The 22,023-nt window shown below is 45.6% G+C and overlaps 1 protein-coding gene across 1 annotated transcript in view; it reads left to right on the top strand.

Annotated features, from left to right (window-relative positions):
• INPP5A (inositol polyphosphate-5-phosphatase A) overlaps nt 1-22,023 on the top strand; it is a 253,168-nt gene that overhangs the window by 39,113 nt on the left and 192,032 nt on the right. The window contains exon 2 of the mRNA XM_082311162.1: nt 21,096-21,137. Within this exon, the coding sequence (XP_082167288.1) occupies nt 21,096-21,137 (42 nt within the window). The remainder of the gene's footprint in view (nt 1-21,095; nt 21,138-22,023) is intronic.

The raw sequence follows: 22,023 nt of genomic DNA, 5'->3' as shown, positions 1-22,023 counted from the left end.
ATAATACCTATAGATAAAAGATTCATTGAGGCATAGGCTGTCTTTTTTTCTCAGGTGTCTGTGTAGAGCCTGGCACGCTGGGGCACTGGTCCAGGGCTGGCACTCCTCCTAGCTGTAATTCAGGATTTCACATGAAACGGGTGAGCTAAGACGATGTGTTGCTGGGTGAAACCTCTGATGGAAGATGAAAACGGGAGGTGAAGCTGCCAAGCGTTTACCTGGGAAATGTGACATGAGAAACTGAGTCAAAATAAAGGTGGATGGAGGAGTGCAATCAGATGGGAAGCAGATCACAAAAACCTTGAAGGAAGGTGGCCTGGGGCAGCAAAACTTGCTCACCTTCTGCTTTAGTAGCTAACCTCTTTGTTGTCCCAGCCACGGTGCTTCTTTATGTTTCTGCCATTATTTATGTAACTTCTGTAATTTATTCCTTATCCAGCTTACTGTCCTGCTTTACCCTTTATGATTTCATTTGCATGAAATTAGTGCTCCTTAATATTAAGCATATGTCAAAAAGATGTTTTTATAATGCATGGTAAATAAATATTTTCACTTTTACAAAAAAGACACTTTGAAAAATAATTTTGCAGAATACCCCTGAGCACCTAAGAGCTCATTACAGCTGTGCAGCCTGTCAAATCGCTGCTCACGCTGTGAAAATAGTTTTCTTTTCGTGCCCGGGGCTGGAGTTCGAGGTGTTTCTGTCCTTGTCGTGGGGTGGCAAGGGGCAGCGGTGCAGCAGCTGCAACACGCTGAAAATCAGGAGACTTGGGGGGCTTATTCATTTGCTTTCTGGTTGTTACACTTTAGCAAGCACTTGCGACATATTTTCAAGTTTCTTTCTGTATCCACCAGTGAGAAATGACATTTTTCATAGGAATAATGACTGAGGTACTCACCTGGCCTTTGGAGTTGTCTTTAAAAAAAAAAACAAACCATAAGTCACAAACACAAAGCAAAAACTACGGAGACAATCAGTGCAGCTGTAGGAGCTAACCACACAGATTGCACCTGATGCCTAATAAATGCCTGTAAACTGTTTGCCAATACCATGTTGTGTGGGTTGAATAGCAGTAACCTTAGTTCCTTGGATAAACTGCTGCTTTGAAGGTAGTCAGTTAACTTCAGCGGGTATACTATAAAAATGTGTTTTAATTTCTGTACTGTTTGCTTGCTGGCTAATGTGATCCTTCCCTGTTACTTGGTAAAAATCTGCAGAAAGGTAATTTGGGTCCTAATTGTGCAAAGCATGAATGTGAGGTCAGCTGTAGAAATCGGAATGCTTTAGCTCGATTTCCATTTTTTGTTTTGCAGACTTATACTGAAAATTAGAAAGATAATGCATTACCCTTTATTAATATCTATCACTATCTTTGGTCAGTTCCAAACAAAAAGCTTCTTGCCTGAAGAATGGAAGATTGTGCAGGAAATTAAGACGGAAAGCTATGGGAAGTGCAGTAGATCTGATGAAGCTCGCTTTGACAGTTTTTTTTGCAAGCACTGTACATATTAAATACCTTTTACACCACTACCCACTGGTCATACGTGTTTGAAAGTAACTTAATTCATTGATTAATCTGTCCACACTTGCAAATGCATAGTCAGCTCAATAATTTTCTTTGAAAAATTGGTTAATAATGTATTAAAATTAAACCTTTAGTCAGGTGGTGCTGAGACTGTATGCTCTCCTGAGAGTGATGAGAGCTTTGATACTTCCCTCTGGTGGTGGTCATTACAGTCGTATCTGTTGTATCCACGGTGATGCTGAGGAAAAAATGGGTATTTACGAAATGTACTCTGCCCTGCTAAACTCCAATTTAATGTAACAGGTTTTGAAGAGTTTGTTTGGGAAACAAATGGAAATTGGTTAAATAGGTATCAACACTTTAATATTAATAAAAGGAAAAATAAAATAACTGTCTAGAAAGACAGAAAGAGGAGAGTGTGGCATTTAGAGTATAGTGTCGGAGCCGCCAGGTTTGGGTGGGAGCAGTTGCAGTGACTGTGTCGCCGTACAGACAGAGGTCTGTTCTAGGAATCTTGCCCCGCGCGCTGACCTGTCAGGCCATTACCGAGTAAAAGTGTCTCGTTTTAACCATATATGGTAGGACCAGGGAACGAATTAAGCTTCCTTTTGTGACCTCTGGTTGTACTCCGATAACTTTTATTGGACTTCTTTGGGTGAAAGTAAAGTCTTCTGGACTGGATCTTCAATTTGAGTTTAAGTAGACATTTATTTTACACAAGAAATGCACTCTTCTATCTTTGTTTTTCTTGTTGAGGGGTTTCGCAGCATACGACTGGAGGCGTAGGAGCTCAGGAGGTGCCTGTGCGGGGATGGGCTTGAAGAAGTTTGTGCAAGAGGGGATGTCTCTGCAGCTCGAGAAAGGGCGGTCTGGGGAGGGCAGGGGCGATGACGTCCGAAGCGGGAGCTGGAGCATCACTCGGCCCGTGGTACCCGCTGGGGAGCCGCGGCCCCGGCGCGGGAGCTGGTGCATCTGCGAGCTCTGGGGCAGCCTCCTCCACCAGCTGGGCGTTTCGGGGGAGATAACCAAATGGATGCAGCAGCTTCCAGTTTAGCTTACGCCTCTGCTCATTTGTCCTTTTGTGGCGTGGCACAATGTGGTAGTTTGAAGACAGAACTGAAGTCAGATGGCACCATTTGTGTTGTGGGTTCACCTGTGGAGTCGGTCACGCGAACTGCTGAAGTTGTGCGTGGTTTGTTACGAGCAAGGTTTCACTTTCACAAGTGAAACTGCAAGGGTGCTTGGCTGAGAAACCGTCAGCCTGGGGATGCGAAGAGATTTGCAGAGAAGGGGGGGCACCAGTTATTTCGTGCTGGTGGTTTGTGCGGGGGGGGGGCCTCCCAAACTGAAAAAAAATGGTGCGGGCTTACAGAGCTGGACTAAGTCTATGTGCTTAAAAAAAAAGTAACGAGTTTATATATCCATTAACATGAAGAGGAACAGTCAGACAATCGTGTGAGGCTGGGGTGCTAATACGGTGTATTTCTGATCTGTGCATGTTTTTGTTGCTTTGGGTTTTTTAGAATTTATTTTAAGCAACAGTTGATTTTTCTCCAACTTGAGAGAAAAGTTCTTATCTCTGCTGTTCATTATTCTGAAGTTTCTTTGTGTTAACAGAGCATGTGTTCTCATAGTCAGGCAAGTTTTCAGAGAGCCTGCACCATCTGACACCGTGCATGCTAACGTTCCTTGCTTTTGTTGTCTGCCTGATGTTTCCTTCCTTGAGAATCTATGTTTAGTGTTAAAAAAATACTCGCTGTGGCATAGGACTCCAGGCAGTTGCCTTTCAAGCAAAAGGAAATGGTTCTCTTTAGGGATAAGCGCGAACGAAGGCCAGGATTTCCTGTGGAAACTCACCCACATGAGAGTCAACTTTTACTTTGAACTCAGTGGCGAAAAAGGCTAAATGAAAAACCTGGAGGATTTACGCCAATGTAAAAGATTTTTTTTTTTGTTTTTTTCCTCCTCCTCCCCTGTAACCACCTCCTTTCTGCTTCTCGGCGTGTTTGCCATTAGGCCTTGTCTTGGAAGGCAGGGAACAGGACCATTTCAGAACCGCGCTTCAGAGCATGCGTGTCCAGAACCGACAAGGTGACTTTGGTGCGTGGTTTTACAGTCACTTACTGGTGCGTGGTGCCTGTGCTGAGGGTAGCAGCTCTAGCACGTGCCATGCGTGCCGTTGTCCTAACGCAGCTTTGTGCCATGTAGTGCAGGGGAAATGCCGTAGAGTCCCTCTGCTGAGGAGGAAAAATCACCTTTTTTTTTTTTTAGTACAGAATGGCAGTGGCGGGTAGGACGAGCTCCAAGACCAGCAGATGTGTTCCTGGTGAATGTGATCTGTTTTCCTCTCCCTTATTAATGGCTCTAAAAATAAACTGCCTTCCAGGGTAGTCACTGAAAGGCCAAGCGTGTCCTGGTGTGGGTGAAGGGGACAGGACCCGTGGAGCCCTGCGGCTGTGCCAAGGAGTGAGGAGCCCTGGTTGCCACTGTGCGGTTTCAGGAGTCCTGCCCGGGCGTGTGCCCCGCCTGCGCTGGGAGAGGTGCTCCCTTGAGGTGTACGGATGATTTGTTTACAGTGTAGGAGCTCAGAAAGCTTTGCATATGATTTTAATCCCTCCAATAGCTGTGCGTGCCCCCGCGGGTGGGTATGGCCGGAGCCACCTGAGCGTACGAGGTGGCTGGGGCGGGCGGCAGCCGCTGCCTGGGCGCAAGACATGGGCCAGGGCACCGACGCCTGAAGGACACCCCTGGCCCGGTGGCTTCAGGAGGGTGCTGAGGGAAGGCAGGAGAAGCCGGGGGGCTGCTCCCTTCCCTCCGAAGCAGCGGGGCAGGAAGGCGCTCCTGGCAGCGGGCCCGCTGAACGGCCTCGCCCTCCAGCCTGGGGGGCGGCCGGGGGAGGAGAGGCTGTCCCCTGCGCTCTCAGCCCACCGCAGCGCGCTGCCCGCCTGCTCTTCCTCCTGAAGCCATGTGAATCTTTGTCCGAGTTCAGCCAGTTCTCATGGCAGGACAGAAATCGCAGAGACTCTGCAAAACTGGAGGAAGCCAGTGCAGTTGGTGGTTTTGTAGGTGGATCAAAGCCGTCCTCCTTCCGCCAGCATGGCAGGAGCAGCGGCAGTAGGAGCTTGGCAGCTGCTGGCCAAACCTGCCCGGCCAGACTCAGGTCTGCCCGGGGCTGCTGGCATCCACTGAGTCCAAAACCAGCCACAGCACGTACCGTCCCACCCCGCTCGGCGGGTACCGGGGGGCTGGAGGAGCGTGCCGGGGATGTCGGGCTGGCGCGCGTGGGCTGTAGGAGGAGGGAGGGCTGGGGCTTTTCAGTGAAAGGCAAAGCCGTGAACAGAGGCTACGGCTGGCACGTGGTGGTGGTCACACGTCTTGACATCTAAGGTGGAAACCTACTTTTGCTTATTTCCTCAAAAAGTATCCCCTCTCCCCGGGGTCCCAGCGAGCGCCTGCCTTTTGGGTGGCTCTGCTGCCGGTTACAAAGTCGGAAGCGTGTGCGAGCACGTGCTTAAGGTGCTTCGTTGTGCGTTTCCTTACAGTCGTGCTGTTCTGCGTGCTAGGACAACAGAGCAGCTGCTACATTGACCATGCTTGATTTTAGTTGGGGTTTTCTGAACTCCTGTGGCTCCTTTAAAGGTTCTGGAGAAAAAAACAAATGTGAGCTCTTCAGCCCATGGCAGGGCAGCTGTTGTTCCATTCAGGAGCTAATTAAGCAGTTGCGCGATGGCAGAAGCGCGCATGTCCGTGACTGAAGCCCGGTGGGATGCGCAGCGGGGTCTGTTCCTCCGGCGTGGGCTGGGGATGTGCTGTGCAGGACTGCGAAGGGCGGCAGCTCTCCCCCTTCCCCACGCTACCCAAGATGATCTGTGCGTTCCTCTCTGCTCACACTTGTTTGAAAGAGTGTTGCAACATCAGCAGCGTTTCCAGCTACCTCTTCTTGCATCACTTGCCTAATTTGGGGAGCATGTTCAAAAAATGGAATATTCCAATAATGCGTTTCTGTACAGAATGTTCCTGCTTTCCTGGTTAATGTTTTCCTGTCTCAGTAAATTGAAATGATGTCTTTAAAAACAGAAAAAATGCATAGTACCATGCTATTGCACCTGAACTTTCTCAAATTGTCTTAAGAATACTTGTTTTGTTTCAGTTCTTACAAGTTCCTGGGACACAAAGGTTCCTGGACAAGCAGGCCTGGATTACGCGCTGCTCTGTATCTGCAGAGCAGTCAGTGTGGGTGATTCTTCGGGGGGTGTTTCCAAAAAGTGGGGGCTGAAATTCAGAAAGGAAGGGGGGGGGGAAAAAGATTACTTCTGTGACAGCAGTAAATTTCACTTCTGCCTCTCCCTAACAAGAGGAGTGTTTGAATGGGAAAGCTATCTGTAAATACCTGATTATCTGTATGATTTTGGAATGGAAAACTTTTTTTTTTTTTTTTTTTTTTGTAGTTGGCCCTTTACCATTATACCTAGACGTTGGTATGAGGTGTGTTTTCTGAGGGTACTGCCTGCCCTGGTCTTGTGCCATAATGAACAGATGTCCTTTTATGTGAACTCTAGACTACTGCTAATTTCAATTAAGTATTTATGTAAATTCCATAATTACCGTAAGCGCTGCCTTTTTGATGCTGTAGTAACCTCATATGAATTAACAGAGCATTACACAAATCAGAATTTAGAATATATTTTTGATTTTCTCATGTGTTTATTCTTTATTTTCTTCTTCCATGAAAGCTGCTAAAACTCAACTTCATACTATATAGTGCATTTTTTTCTTTGAGGGGTAGGAGAACAGTAAAACCTTCACTTTCCAAATATACTATGTTTGGGGTTTTTTGCCTGTTTTTCCACTTGTAACATGAGGATTGAGCCCTGGTATGTTGTTTAAAGGTGTGTCCTGACTGAAACCAGAAGAATTGCCTGTACATCCAGTCTTCATGTGTAGAAGCCCTGGGGCCTCAATACTGTTAGCGGATCTATATAGCAAGAGAGGCTTTTTTCTGTAATCAGGGCCCAAACACAGTCCCTAAGATTTATATACTAAAATAAAGAACCAGGGAAATCAAAATTCTAGGCATCTAAAATGACCATTTCAATATTGCTTGATACTTAAGTTTCCAAATGAGTATCAATGCCAGATTTAAATGTACATCTATTTTAAAAGCAACAGGAAAGTATTTATGTATTTCATTTGAGAGTTTGCTTCTGCTTAAGCTAAAACTGACTGGATAAAACACTTCACAAAGGTCTGTACATATGTCTCTGGCAGTTTATATCTTTATAAGATTGCCTATCGGCAAGACATCTGATGGTCTTTTATGGAAATTTAACAGAATACCAAGGATGTTATTTCTGATTGCGTATATCAGTTCTGCTGCTTTGGCTTCTTAGAAATTGCATCAATAATGTTAATAAAATGGAGCAAAACTGTTTTAGCATTTTGTTTCTCTAAATTGTTTCTTGTCAGTTGTCCGTGGCTTTGAAGACTTATTTCTCCTAGTATACTTTATTTTTACCATAAATAGTTACCTAGATATTTTTCTTCTTAAATTTTTCCTCTTAGAGCAACTGCACATTAAGTGCAATTTTAGCACATAAGCCTCCTCGTGGAGGATCCTGAGGATGCAAGAAGGAAGAGAATTTGGCTCCCCTTACATCCCTCCTGAGCAACCAAGGTGTCAGCAATTTTATATATATATATATATCTATATCTATATAGGGCAACTGATGCTTCCTGTCTTGGGTTGTGTTTTTGTTTTGGTAGGTTGGGTTCCCATCCTTCCTGTTTGCTTTTGCTTAAGGAGACCTGGTTGTGACACACAGCAGTAGAAGAGGGTGCTCCAGTTGCAGCTGTCAGGAGAAGACTCCTCAGGTCCCTTCACCTAAGCTGAGCAACGAATGAGACCGCACCACATTTTTGGTACCTGCGGTTCTCTGCAGTTGGTGCCCCGGTCCCGCATCGCTCGCGTGTTCAGCCGTTCGTTAGGGACCCAGAGCAGTCTGGTCTGAATTTCCTGCCGGGACAGATTTTGGCAGACTCATTTTCCCACTGCTTATAGTGGCCCAGGCACAGTACAAATGACATTAGCCCCCGCTTCCCGTCGTGTTGGCTAACTCTGGAGCAGAGGTGATGGTGCAGCTGGCTGCGGGGAGTTACTTGCCTGAGGAGCTCGGGGCTCCCTGCTGCACGGAGGTCCTCAGTCTCACCGGGGCCAAATCCAGCCTCAGTGATTTTGGGAAGTGTTAATAGGTCCGCTTTCCGTTCATGTGAAGTAGGGTCCTGATAGCCTCCTGAATTAGTACGGCCTGGGGCGTAGTGCCTGGGGCTGTTAGACGGGGTGAGCTGTGCTGTGGGAGTTGTGTGATGCCCTGTGTTTCAGGTGGATGATGTTGACCGGGGCACTGTGAAGCAGCTCTTGGTGCTCGCCACTGAGGTGACTCCTGAGCCCCTAACATCACTGGATGCTTTACCTGGGGCTCCCGGTGCTGGGAACTTGATGCCATGAAGCTCTTGGGCGCTGTTGAACCCCCGATGACGTGTGTGGCTGGCTGACCTGTGCCTTGGGTTTGGGTGCTCTGAACTTGCACGGGCTGTGTGCAGCGGTGTGACTTGTCCCAGATCCTCCTGAGGCTGCGGGGTTACCCTGTGGATCCCGGATTGCCCATCCAGGAGCCCCTTTGCAGCACGAGATGCTTTGTCTCGGCAAAGCGTTACACCGTGTGCTTACGGGAGCCTTGCTGGCGGAGGCTGTCATCCCGCAGCAAAACACTGTTCCAGACCTTCTCTGCCGGGCTCCCTCCCGGCAATGCCAAAACAGCATTGGCATTTCCACAGGGTGGCTCTTGAATAAAGCTGAGAATAACCTTTGTGGACTATTGGGCCATTGATCAAAGATGTACTTATTACAGAAACATGCACAGCAGTAAGGAGAAGAAAAAAAAAATACTGAAAACCCACTCTTTAGATCAAATTGAAATTAATTTCTAAGTATTTCCCTCGGTGCTTTATTTCTGAAACAGGATGTAAACAAATTTCACGTGGTCTCCTCTGCTATCAAATACTTATGTTAGATCACCACGTATTTCTTTATTAGTGTGATGAACTATGTTTTGGCATCCTCCATGCTTCACTTGGCAGTAAATTGACAGCCACTCTTAGGACTATGGTATTTTGGCATGAAAGGTCTCTCTTCTGGTTTAATAGGGTGTGTTGGAGCCGCCTCACTGACAGCTTGCGCGTTGCTGGTGTGTTAGTCCTGGAATTGATTCTGCAACAATTCTGGGAAGGCCTCGGACTTTCATCCCCGGCAGAGCAGTGCCCAATCAACAGGCTTTTAGCTCGTAAATGTGGATATCCTCTTGAGGAAAGAGCATTTATTGCTCAGGGTAGGTGATGCCCGCTGCTGTACGCCAGTGCATATAGCTCATGAACTTTAGCTCTTGAGCTTTAGTTCATGAAAGTTCCTGTCTACAAAAGTGAGCATTTACATACTACTACATTTTTTTTTTCCCCATGGAACACATGCTACCTTATTAATTAAAGACAGTATTTTATACTGGCCTCCTACTCTGCAGTTACTCCCTGAGCCGTTTGGCTCAGCAGGTGTCGTGAAGCCATAGGTGTAGCTGGGAATGTGCAGCACATGGATACTGGACTGGCTACTGCGATGCTCTCTCCAGTGCATTTATTTCTTGTGTAGAAGGCACTGGGAGTCTTTGGCATTGCTGCTTCGAGATACCAGCACAGTTCATCTGTGAGAAGGTGTGCCACTGTCACAGCCAACAGGATTAATAAAATACGTAGGATATTTTCAAGCCTCCATGAAATCTAGGGTATAGGAAGAACTGTTTTGATCACTGGCTTTAGTGGCTGCTTTCACTGTTGTGCCTTTGTTGCCTCATAGGGGCTCTGCAACTAAAAATTTCCTGATTTTTTGACTATGTTCCTGTTGTAACTTGGACATATGAAAATTCAGATGTTGTGGTAGCAGCAACAGCGACAGGGTAGGTATACAGCGCTCGACGCAGCTCACTGACTTGGCTTGGAGAGCCAAATTCTTTGTCAGGCCCTTGTCTGTGATTGATGGGGATTTTCTTTTTCTTTCACCTAGTTCATGTATAACTTCTCTCGCTTACCTTGCTTGCTAGGAAGATCTCCGCTTGCTGAGCTCCGTGGGGCTTAATAGAGGTTACTTGCAATGGGCAGATCCAGTGTCCCCAGGGTGATGACCCAGTCATTGCTCCCGACTTGGTCCTGCTGCTTCACGTGGTGGGTCCCTGCCCACCTCCCTCCGTGGCTGGGAGACGCACGTCAGGACAACGTTGCTCCCCTGTGGGTTGTGCTACGAAGCACCTGGAGCACAAGCAAGGCTGTGCGGAAAAGACCCTCAAAAAACAGGGGTTAGTGAATACATTCTGATTTTGTTGGTGGTGAGGTTTTTTGTTTATGTCATTTTTCAAAGTTCATTGGCTCAGCGATTTTTCTTGTGGGATTTGGGAAGAGGGGCACTTGAGTATGTTGTAGATTTAACTTTTGAAACTGGATCCTAAAAGCAAATGTTTTCATACCGTGTACATTTAAAAAAAACAGTTGCTGTAGGTAACAAGTAATTATCTCCATGTTCAACCTAGGGGGAGTTTTTAAACATCTAATTTAAAACAAACAAAGAAAGAAACCCCACAAATACACAAGATAGACCGTGGTGGTGGTTGTGATGGTGAATATTGCCAGAGCTCTATTTTATCTATGTGCAACAACAGATGAATTTTATTTACGCTCTTTTTCAGCATAACATCTGTTTTCCCCATGCCATTCCAAAATCAGGATACAAAGTAATTGAAAATTCGAGTGTATTAACGTGGTTAATAGCTGCTATTTGCTAACAATTACAGTTTGTGTGATGTTGTAAATACTGGGTGTTGGATTAACTCTTGTTAATACTCTTAACACACTGGTTATTCAAATATCCGGGAGCCTTTAATCTTTCAATAAGATGTCGGTAATAGAAGTTAAATTTGAAATACATTGGGAGTTCGCTAGGGTCAGGATAGTTAAGACTCATGGCTTTTTTTGTCCTAGTCTTTGCGGTTACTTGTAAATCATTATTCGTTGGATGTTATTGCACTGTGCTTACATCTGGCTGGGTTTATCTTACACGGGGATGCAGACGGGGATCAGCCCCTTAGGGTCGTGGTCTTGTGTTGCGGCGCGAGCTCGGGGGCAGCCTGCGCGCAGCCTGCGGCGCTGCTGGGGGCGCGCGCACGCGTAGTCGCAGGCGCGGCAGAGAATAAGCGCTGTCCGTGTGCTGCGTGCCTTCAGAAAACACGTTGTTTTGAAATGGTTTAATTTCACTTCTTTTAGGGGTATATCTGGATGTATGTTAGACCTGCGTAAACCTGGTCTTGTCGCCGTCAGATATACTGTGTTGTTTCCTACACAAACAGTTCTGGAAGTCTGAAAGTCTTGTTGCTCCGTCTCAGTGTAATGTAATCCTTACGAAAATGACCCGTTATTTAACTCTACTAAAAATAGCTATGAAACAATGTGCGTCTCCAATTAATTATAGTGTGGGAATTTTATAATTGAAAGCTGAGCTTCATTAGTGTTAAAAGAAGTCTTTTTCTTGTGTTCTCTGATGCTGGATTAACTAAGAAGGCAATAGACTGGGGACAGATATTAATGCTTGGTTTGGAATGTATATGTGTATATGTAAACACACACGTACATATGTGTATGTGTGCACTTACATATACACGTGCACCTCTCCTAAGTCTACTGCTTTATTAGGTTTTCATTCATACGTATATATTAATAGTATGGCATTATGAAGGAAAAGAGGAAATGTTTGCTTTTCCTTCTTTTTTGGGGGGTGGGGGGGTGGGGGGGGTGTTTACAACCCATGATTAGAACGACTCTTATCACCGCTGCCCATTTAAGACATTTGATACAAATGATACAGGCTGAGGAAAGAGGGCGCCTCTGTGGATGGTGTTGGTTTACGGGTTATCAAGCAACTTCTTTTTTTTTTTTTTTTTAAAAATAGAGTTATATCAATTTTTTAAGCTGTGAGTTGGCTAATTAACAGTCTCTGTCAGTCAAGGCATACGTGAATAACGAAGAGCCAGGGGAGTGTTGGGGTATTTGTGAATATGATTATGTATTTTCACTTACACTCTTCTCGGTGACTGGGAATGTGTTTTCCAGGTGTTTGGCAGGCATAGCCTTTAATTGACTGTGAAAGCCTGTAAGAAAGTATTAGCTGTATAAATCCTGCAGCGCTGCGTATGGAGGAAGTTCGGTGCTGACGACGAAAGCTTTAAGCACTTTTTCATGTGAAGTGTTTTTTCCAGACCTGGCACTGCCAGCGCCGGTGGGGAGGAGCTGGGTGTCCTGTTCTCCCGCTCAGTGTCTGCTGCCCTGGCGGGGTCCAGCCCCGGGTGCACGGCAGCTGGGTGGCCTCCGTGGCCAGCAGTGGCCTGCGTCGAGGCCCCCCTGCCATGATACCTCCCAAAGGCAAGCGGTTGCCTTTCGGGAAATGGAAAACGCAGCCCATTCAATGGAAAACGCAGCCCATCGTGTTGCTGTACTTTCTTTCCGCGTGCCACATGCTTGGATAGAGGTACTTGGTGTCACTGCAGGTATGCTGGCGAAAAATGTACTGGCACAACCTGACATCGCTCCCTGTTGTAGCAGCTGGCCCAGTCCTCTCTGCAAAGCGCTCAAACCCGTGTTTCAGCTCAGGTATGTTCTGCAGTTCTGCTTTCCGTGGAGATAGGCATAAACATGTTTGAAATGAGTTGCTGAACCGGAGTCTTGCTAAGTAATAGCACATACAAATCCTGGGCTTCTCTCCTGCTCTTTTTGTAAAGAGCGTGGATGGCACTGATGGTTAGCCCCAAGTTGAGCGAGGAGCAGATCTTGCAGGAGGGCGTTCTGGGGTCACGCTGACCTTCTGCTGAGTGCCATACTTGTGTTTGCTCCAATGCTGTATCGCTGTGATATACTTTGAGTGCAGTTTTCATCTTTGTACTTGGGAGTTACAATGTTGTGTTACAAACTTGTGTATTGTATGTGATTCATAAACTTTTTCCTGAGATTTAATTGTTCATATGAATGATAGATTGCTTTTAGTCACTGCCCATGAATCATTCTTTATTAAATGGAAGTGTTGTTCATACTGAATTAGGTGACTAATTTCAGTTTTGTCATGTAAACTTTATTTTTTCCATGGGTGATGAGTGGTTTTCTCCCCCCCCTGCCCCCCCCCCTTTCCTTTCTTCTTTGAATAGTATCCTTGGCTGGACTTTTTGTTCCTTTATGCCCATGGAGTTTAGGAGGGACTCCTGAATATCCACACTGAGAACCTGAGACAGAGCTGCCCTTCGGGTCAGGAAAGAAAATTCACAATCCTGTTCTATGTGCAGCGTGTTCGTGTTCTTCCCCCCTCGCTGTCGTGCCCTGCCTGCAGGGAGCTGCTGTTCACCCTCCTGGCACTGTCAGGTCACCCTCTCCCGGCGTCTGTGCCTGCCGAGCACGGGGCTGCGGGAGGCTTTGACCAGTCCCTACAGCCGTGCCCCTCGCCACACACCTCGCCTCGGCTCCGGCGTCTGCCTGGGCACAGCTTTGACCAGGGCCCAGGAGCCCACTGGGCTGCGCGGGGGTGGACCGAAACGTCGGGCATGGCTCTGTCGAGTGGCCCAGTGGTTCTGCGAGTTACGCCGAGATCTGCGCACCGCAGGCTGGCAAGATGCACTTTCTCAGATCAGAGAAGTTTTTGAACAGGCTTTATTCTTGTCAGGTCAGTTCAGGACGGGGGAGTGGTCAGCACGCGGTAACTTGCTCGCTTCCTCCTCCCTTGCCGCCCAAGGGCACTGGCTTCTGCATCCCTTGTGCGTGCACTTTGTACATCCCGACCCCCAAAATCAACTACATTTGGGGACACTGCGGTGTTTAGTGACGGTCCTTGTGTTGACAGGCGTAATGCTGTGTATAACGGCAGCATGATGGGGCTCTCTTCCTTTTCTACTGCTGCTTGGGAAAGCTGTGAGCTTACATGGAAGTCAGTGACGCTGCATTTGCATTTGGAAGTTGTCTGTGCAAATGTATGTAATAAAAACATAGCGTTTAAGTAAAAGTTCAAATTTGGAAGAATCTGCACTGTTCCTCCAAAGTTTTCTTTAGACTCACAAGTAATTCTTGTTCTTCTGTTTGATCCTGGTTGGTTTGTCTACGTTGACTTTGAAATCTGGTAAACCAATAATGTGACCATAATGTGCAGGGTGTCATCTTTTTGTTTGTCAACTGTGAATGTAAAGTTGGTGCAAAATGCCACAATAATAGTACCCATCTGATGTGGGTTTCTTTGGCATCGTCTGTATAGTCTGATATTTGGAGCATAGCAACGGGAGTACTTACAAGTCTCTTTGAAGGTAAAAAAAGATTTAAATCAAATAGGTCTTTGAATATAAATGTCAAGAAGTTGCCAGTAGGCTTTTAAAGATACTACAGGCGGTCCAAAATCTTGATCTAAGCTCTTAATCTAAATTGTTCCAGTGAAAGAGCTGCAATGGTCATATTGATGGACCTGAAATCAGTTTTTGAGTAAGGCTGGTTACTCTGGTCAAACAGAACTTGATTAAAGGTTTTGTTTTTCATTAAATAATTAGAAAACCAAGTATAGCAAATGCAGGGAAAAATAACCTCTGTTTCACATTTTTCTGTGAATGGAGTATAGGTTGAAGGGACGAGATTAAGGCGGCTCAGGGTACTGCCTGGGACTGCATCCTTAGAACCTCGGCTTCAGCAGGGCCAGCGTGTGGCTGCGCAGTGCCAAGAAACCTTGCGAGCTCAGGGTTTTGGGGGGTCCGTTAGTCCACACGGGGCTCTTAGGACTGTTTAAGTTGGGCATTTAGAAATTTTAGTTGGTTGGACTTTCTGCTCAAGTTGGTGTGCAAAGTCCAACCAGCCAGTTCTCCTCTGCCTTCGTTTTGGAGCTCAGAGAGTTTTCACAAAGTGAGTCAAGAATTTTTTCTTTTAGCTTAAAAATGAGCCTATTCTTAGCTAAAAATAAACTTCACAAAATAGAACCTGCTTTCTATAATTCATCTACTTTCTTCCATTTCCTTCTGAATGAAACTAAAAAGAAATTTTCCAGGCTGTTAATTTGGTTTCATTTAGTTCGCTTTCCTTTTTTTCTTTTTGAATGAAAGGCTTCTTACCCTGTCTAAATATATTTTCTCTTTTTCTTTTTCTGAAAAGACTTCTTCCATGTCTGAATATATTTTTGCAACAGGCTTAAAGCTTTCTTTTGGCTGTTGGGTGTAATTTTGTAGGAAATGGAAATACTGGGGAGAAGAGAGACTACTTGTATGTTCATTTTGAAAAGCCGCTTGTTTTCGGGGTATTACCAACTCATGTGGCATCCATGTGTTTGCAAGCTTACTACTTTTTCTTCTAAGCCTGACCAATACAGCAACCAGTGTGACATAAGTAGACTTCATATGGAAACTTGGCATGAAAAGAGATGGTTTTAGTGGGATTTGGAATTCCAGGAAAAGGTCAGAACTGCTTTTAATTGAAGGGAGCAGTGGCGCGCGTGTCCTGTTATTTTAACATGGATCCCACGTGGTTCTGCAGTTGAGAAAGAAGTCGTGCTTGTTTTAGGGGGTAGGGTTTCTATTTGTGGCTCTGTTGAGTCAAAACGTGTGCCGGTAGATGGAACGGTAGGATGGAACCAGGACCACGCTCCCCAAGGCTTTGGGATATTTGCTGGGCTCAACTACAGCTACACGGCCTGAAGAAGAGCAAACTTCCCAAGCTTTTGTGCGCGTTTGAGGAGATAGCCTGTGCGCATCTGCTCGGCTCGTGAACACTGCGTTCAACGTGGGCAAATACTTCCAACGGAGCCACGCTGAGCAGGCTCGGTGCTCTCCAAGCGCTACCTACCGCGGGGTGGAGCGACCCGGGGCTGTGAGCCGCGAGGGCGAGGGAGGATGGTGCGAGAGAAAAGCACTTGGCACTCAGGGGAGAGACTCCTCCTGAAAGGATGCTCAAAGCTTTTTCTTGCCTCTTTCTTTGTCTTTCCTGGCGTTACTCGAGCCCGCTGCTCTTTGGCGGATCTCTGAGGGCGGGAGCTGAGGCTGCTGAGTGGGCAGGGGAGAGGAACCCAGAGCGGACGCGGCTGCTGCGGGACTGGAGGTGGGGGAGCCAGGAACGAGGAGGCTGATAAAGCAGCGCTCGGATTAGTGCATGGGGAGAAATCGGTTCATCAGTGGATGGGTATAAAAGGATTTAGCACTGAAGAGGACAAGGAAAAGATTAATTTCAGTTACATTACAAAAAGAATGAGATAATTTAATGAAGGACAGAGCGTGTAGAGAAAGGATGGGAAGAAGGCCAAACAGTCTGGAAGACATGAAATATAACGTGCCTATTTTTAGACAGAAAAATAAGAGGAAGATAAATTGTCTTTCCACTTGATTGTTATCTCCAGTCTTTCAAAACTTAAAATTATTTCATTTATATGGAGGTGACCAGGGAGGAGTTTGAGGCAGAGGGCTAGATTACGGAATTTTACCACAGAGTGGTACAAACAGAAAGAAAGGGTGCGGTCGTGCCGTAGGAGGGGACCGCAGGAGGAGGGCGCGGCGGCTGGAAGCGTGGCAGGGTCCTTCTCGCGGGCGAGGGGAGCGGCTGGGGCCTGCGGAGCCGGGGAGGTGACGGTCAGCCCGAGCGGCAGGCAGCCGGGGGCGAGTCACAGCAACCACGGGAGCTGACCGAGACCCCCGGCCCTGCGCGGAGGAGTCCTCCTTGGCAGCCCCAGCAACCTCATTAGCACCGTATCTGCCAAAATCACCTGCCACAGGACTTGACCGGCATCTTCCAGTGCTGTTTCTCCTGCTCAGATTTGTGTTTCCGTCATTACTTCTTCAACGCTTCCTGTGTTCTGTGGGATCCCAGGAGGAATTAATCTGCAAGCGAGAGCTTTATTCTGCACCCGTTCATGTTATTTCATTGGGCTTTTGCCTCCTGCTGTCACCCGTTTCAGAAGATCTCAGCTGTGAACTGTGATGATCAATCGGCCCCCCATTTTTTCCCTGCATTGGTGCAATTAACAATCCTTTACAGAATTAACTTGTTTAAAATGGGCCCCTTCGTGCTGGGCGTTCAGGTGCAGGCCCGTGTTTGGCACCTTGTCTCCCTGCTGCCATCTCCGGGGCAGGACGGCGAGCGGTGCTCCTCGGTCCCGGTGGCCGCGGGCCTGACCCTGCAGCTGGCCAGGGCCCTTGGCGTTCCGAGTCTCTCTGACGTCCCTCGCCCCAGTGAGCGCTCCTGGCTTTGCAGCTTTGGTGGTTTTGTTGTGCTGCTCAGATGAGGAGAGAGGAAGGAGGAAATCGGGAAGGTCCTACAGCTTTTGGTGACTTGCTTCATCCCGTTGTACCTGCCTTAGTTCTGGAATTATTTCTATAAATGCCTCTCCCCCCGAGATTTTGTTCTCTGTTCTTAATTAGTTTAAAGGGGTGTGCAGGCAAGTGAAGTTGTAAAATTAGGTGTACCTCTGCTTGGTGACCTGAATTCATTTTTCCGGTTTCTGTTTGAACGCTGGCCTGTGCCAGTAAATTTAAAATACAGCGGGTGTCAGGAGGGGCCGTATTGGCAGGGTATGGAGCTGTGCCGAATTCTGTTCGCAAGGAGTGAGTTGCGGGTTGACCAGGCCGTTGGTGGGACGGTGTCCTTTCTTCCTGAGCTGCAGTTCTCAGTGCGCCTGGGGAAACTGCGCAGCAGCTCCAGGGAGGACATTGGCTTCCAGGTAGCGACTGTTGGGGTTAAAAATAAGAAAAAAAAGAAAGCCTTTTAAAAAAGCAAACAAACAAAACCCCAAACTCCAAGCACCGTCCCTCCACATGAATCTATTTGCAGGCTGCTCCTGCTTTTTCATAAATATATGAGTTGGTAGATATCATAATAGCTAAATGTGGCAACAGGAGTGCTATTAGCAGCTTTTATTTTAATTGTCGCTTGTGGCTGACTTCTGCTTAACGTTCAAAACGCATTCCTGGCCTACCTTCAAAATGTAGCTGTTTTAGATTTGAGATCTCGAATTTTCTAGGGAGCTCTGAGTTTTCTGTATGTGTTTGTACCTTCTCCAGTGGAAGGTATGGTTGTACCTTCTCCAGTGGAAGGTATGGATTGATAGAATGATGCTCTCTATTTATAATATCTGTCATGCAAGGATCCCAAAGCTGTAATGAAGACGACAAGTAAATAGTATTGCCCATCTCGTCCCAGGCTGGGTAGCGGAGGTGGAACAAGCAGCCATATCGTTGGCTTTCCGCCGTGACTCATCTTGTGGGGCCACCGGACACAGAAAGGTCCAGTGATCCCCAGTACGCCTCCAAGAGCCCTGGTGGCAGAGCTGCCGCTAAGAGCTAGGGCCGTCTGGTTTTGCACTCCTGTAGCCTCTCCCTGCTGCTCCAACGCGAGTCCATGTTAGATGGTATTTTGATGGTGTCTTATTGCTGCAAGTTCTAGCTGCGTGCCCTTGGCACTTGCTACAAGCCATGTCCCAGGGCATCAGAGGACTGGGAGCACAGGAAACAAAATCCAGTAACCCCTGTCCCTTCCCAGGAGCGAAATCATTATTCCTCCTTGTAACAGCCATTGCCTTTTGGGTGCCACGTTGGGGAGGGGGAGCTGCGAGTCGTAGAATTGGGTAATGGTAGAAGAATTGGGTAAGCCTTGGGTCACCGTGCACTGCGAGGAGCCTCTGTAGGTTGCTCATCTGAGGGATTGCTGTCGCTGCTCGGGATTTAGTTTGGCAAATTTTTCAATATTTGATCTGATTGTTTTTGAGAAATCTCGCCCGGCATGTGGGAGGTAGGTACGGAGCTGCTGGAGGGCCCTGGAGCTGTCTTGTCAGCTTCCCTCTGATGTACTGGGTTGTTTTCGTGTTTCATCTTACACTGTTTTCATTCGGTCGTGTAGCAAATGGGGGAACTTCTACCACTTGCAGTAGTATTTAAAAAGGAAAGTAAGGTTGTGCTTTATTTTCTCCCCTGGGATTCCTCGAGTATGAATAACTTGCCTTAAATATTCTTGATTGGTAGCAATTGGTAGCAATTTTTTCTCCCTTAAAAAGCTAATATAAATTAACGTTAATAGCTGCACCATCCTTATTTACAGATTTGCACTCAGGTTTAACTAAAAATCTCAAAACATGCTAAATAAAAATCTTATGTTTTTGTTTAACATAAAAAGACTAGGTGAGGCTCTCGGTGAAGAGTCCGGCACTCTGGAGCGCGCTTGCCTCAAATTCAGGTTTGCATTCTTTGGGATATTGTGTCACCCGTCCTTTAGCTCCTGTCTGTAAATATAAATTGAAGTGGGGTTTGGTTTTCTTTCGTGGGTTTACAAAAATGACTGACTTCTGTTAATTTTGGATTATTCTTAAAACTTAAGAGGTCCCCAGGACATCTTGCGACAGGCATAAATAAAATAGAGAAGTGAGGAGTGCGTGGGGTTGGTTTGTTTGTTAACATGAAAATTGCCTATTACCTACTGAGTAAGGCCATACTTTGTTTTGAAAATAAATACACAGCACTGCTGAAGTCTGCTTGTGGCCGAACGCAGGACTTGCTTATCTAGTTTTCATAACTACCAGAAAATTTTAATTAGAAATTTCACAATCCCCAAGATCTTGTTTTCTTGATTGTCTGAATCTGTCCTTTTGGTTTAGATCGCACACAAATCATATACAAAGTATGTTCCCAGTTCATATCTGTTTTGTAGACTGATTATTAAAAAAAAAAATCAGTAAATCTCATGCTATCTTCGTAACTTCACGTTAGAAGTCAGCTTGAAATCACAGCGGCTCCTGGTTTGCTTGTTTTCTTGTTGCTGCTTTTATAAAAGCAACAATCCTTGCTTACTGTTACTCAGTGGGTTGTCTCATTAAGTTCTGAATGAGTAGAAAAAGAGTTAAGTTGCTAAAGAAGAAGTTAATGAGATGGTATTTTTAGCAGGACTATTTTATTGCCGGCCTGGCTGCCTTCAGTTTTTATTTGTGTCTGCAGCTTCCTTATCCTGGCTTTGAGTTATGCTGTTCCGCCAAGGGGAAGGGCATGGGTGGGAGACGTGGATGTTGTCTTCTGTCTGTTTGTTAATTTAAGATGTCCCTGAGCTCGGGCCAGGATCCATCCCGGTTGGCTTCGGGCGCAGAACGAGGGGCCTCTGCTCTTGCTTGTGCCCGGCCCCGTGCCCCCGCGCTGGCGGCTGCCTCGCACCAAGAGCAATAACTTCCATAGGAAATACTGAGAAAGTTCATCGCTAGAAAAAATAATTGTTCCCAAGGAGTGAAAATTTCACCTTCTTGACCAATAATGTCTGAATTCCAGAATTGTCAAGGAGTGATCAACAAAAGGGAGGTAACAGATAGCAAGGGACAAACGTGGTGCTTTTTCCCCTCAGCTTTCAAAAAACTTTTATAGACTTGTAGACTTAACAGGCTTACAGAACTGGATGACTTTTATAGACTTGTAGACAAGAAAAAAAATATTTTTTTTGACTACTTACAAATCTGTATAGCCACCTATGGGCAAATCTCCATGCAACAAGCAGTCAATATAAATTAGTAAGCTTAAAGTTGTATCCAGCTATTTGAAAATAACACACTTAATGGGGAAAATAGAGCAGAACAGAAATTTCATGCCTGTATGTTTGCCTCCGGGCAGCTGGTGGCATAACTGTTACTAAAGGGAGGATGTTGAGGCATCTCTCTGGTTTTCAGTTCAACACGTCCTGCTGCCTGCCACAGATACTGTGCATTGCTGCTCTTTCTGGGAGAGGAAAGTCTGATTTGGGTTTTTATTCCCCACTATGATGCAAAAATTATCCAGAAGTCTTGTTTTCAAAGAGAAAACTGCACAAATGTTTCTCTTGTAGCTGTACATTTAATGTGTGAAAATTGGTTATCTCCCTCGATAATCGTGTCTGGGGTGGGCTATGTTTCTGAAAAGGCAGAACGTTGTGCTTACCATATTTTTGCTGCTTCAGTTTTCGTAACTTCTGTGGCTTGAAATGCGTCTCCCAGTTTGTCCTTGACAGGAGCTCTAATGTGCTCAAGCATCCCGCAAAAGTAGCGTCGCCTCTCTCAGCCAGTTCGTTAGAAGTAAATCCATGCAAGGCGAAGCTCAGATTGCAGGAGCTGGCTATCAGCAGTTCACGTAAAGTTTCTGATATCCAGCCAAGGAATGGGTACTTCTGAAAGCACATATTCCAATACGTATCAAGTCTGTTGATTTAATTGCTTGATAATCTTGTATGCGTATGAACGTTGTGAAGTCGTATACAACATGTACCACCTTAGTGAAAATCTGAGAAGGGGGGCTCAAACAGAGAGGAGAGGCCTGTCGATTGGCGCTTGTGGAGGAACATCCTCATGTTTGTACTTTTCCTTAAATTGTGGAAAACAACTCCCCACTTGAATGCACTGAGGAAAGCAAAAGTATCGGGATATTATTATAAAAATACATTACTCTTATTTTTAATTATTTTCTGTATTTTGTTTTTCAGCCAGAAAATTTGCAGAAGAATTGGCTTCGGGAATTTTATCAGGTAAGATAAAACTTATTTTCTCATGGAGTTCTAAGCACATTTGCTTGTTGGCTTAACTAATGATGCAAAGATCTTTTGCTTTTGAAGTTGAAGTCACTAACTGTTTTATAGTTAAAACCAGTCTAAAGAGTATGTCTCTTTCTGAATTTCTAAGTAATGATTATAAAAGTTCAGTGTATAAACATAATTTGTCCTCATAGACAATCCTCTGCCTAAAAAAATGTTTGATATTTTATGAAAATGACTTTAGTTTGGCATGTAATGGTTTTTTTAAGTCTCCTGAGTAATAAATATATTTGAGTAATTAAAAAAACCAACCAAACAAACAAACCCAAACCTGTTGGTAAGTCCAGTTTACATTTATATTGAAATGTAACAGTTTCTGGTGTTGGTTTGCAATAGATCAGTCCTGCTGTCTGCTCTTTCTTGAAAATTTTCTTGTTTAGGCAATGTGAAAATACTGAAACTGAACCTATACTATGAAATGTTTTGTAAACTTTGGGTGTGGGTTGTTTTTGTTTTGGTTTGGTTTTTTTTAAGCATAAAAGCTACTAACACATTGTGGTGCTGCAGCAGAGACTTGGTTAACTTGCGGAGTTCCTGCAGAAACATGTAAATAAGCAACAGGAGATGAGCAGTGGTGGAACAGAGAGGGGTCGTCCCTGCTGAGTACTGGGTGCGTTTGGCTCTGACAGCTTCTGCCGCATCTGCCAGAATTGATCCACTCTGAGATTCCTTTATTCGTTTTTACATCTCCTATACAAAAATGGTTAAAGCAACAAGATTCTGCTTTTAAGTTGTAAAGTGAAACTGTATACAAAAAAAATTATTAACAATATTTTTCCTTTTTTGTAACTGAAAACGCCCTGTAATTATTTATCTGGTC

This window comes from Platalea leucorodia, assembly GCF_965183815.1.
Source record: "Platalea leucorodia genome assembly, chromosome: 4".
Taxonomy (NCBI): domain Eukaryota; kingdom Metazoa; phylum Chordata; class Aves; order Pelecaniformes; family Threskiornithidae; genus Platalea; species Platalea leucorodia.
This window is presented reverse-complemented; position numbering and strand designations above follow the sequence as displayed.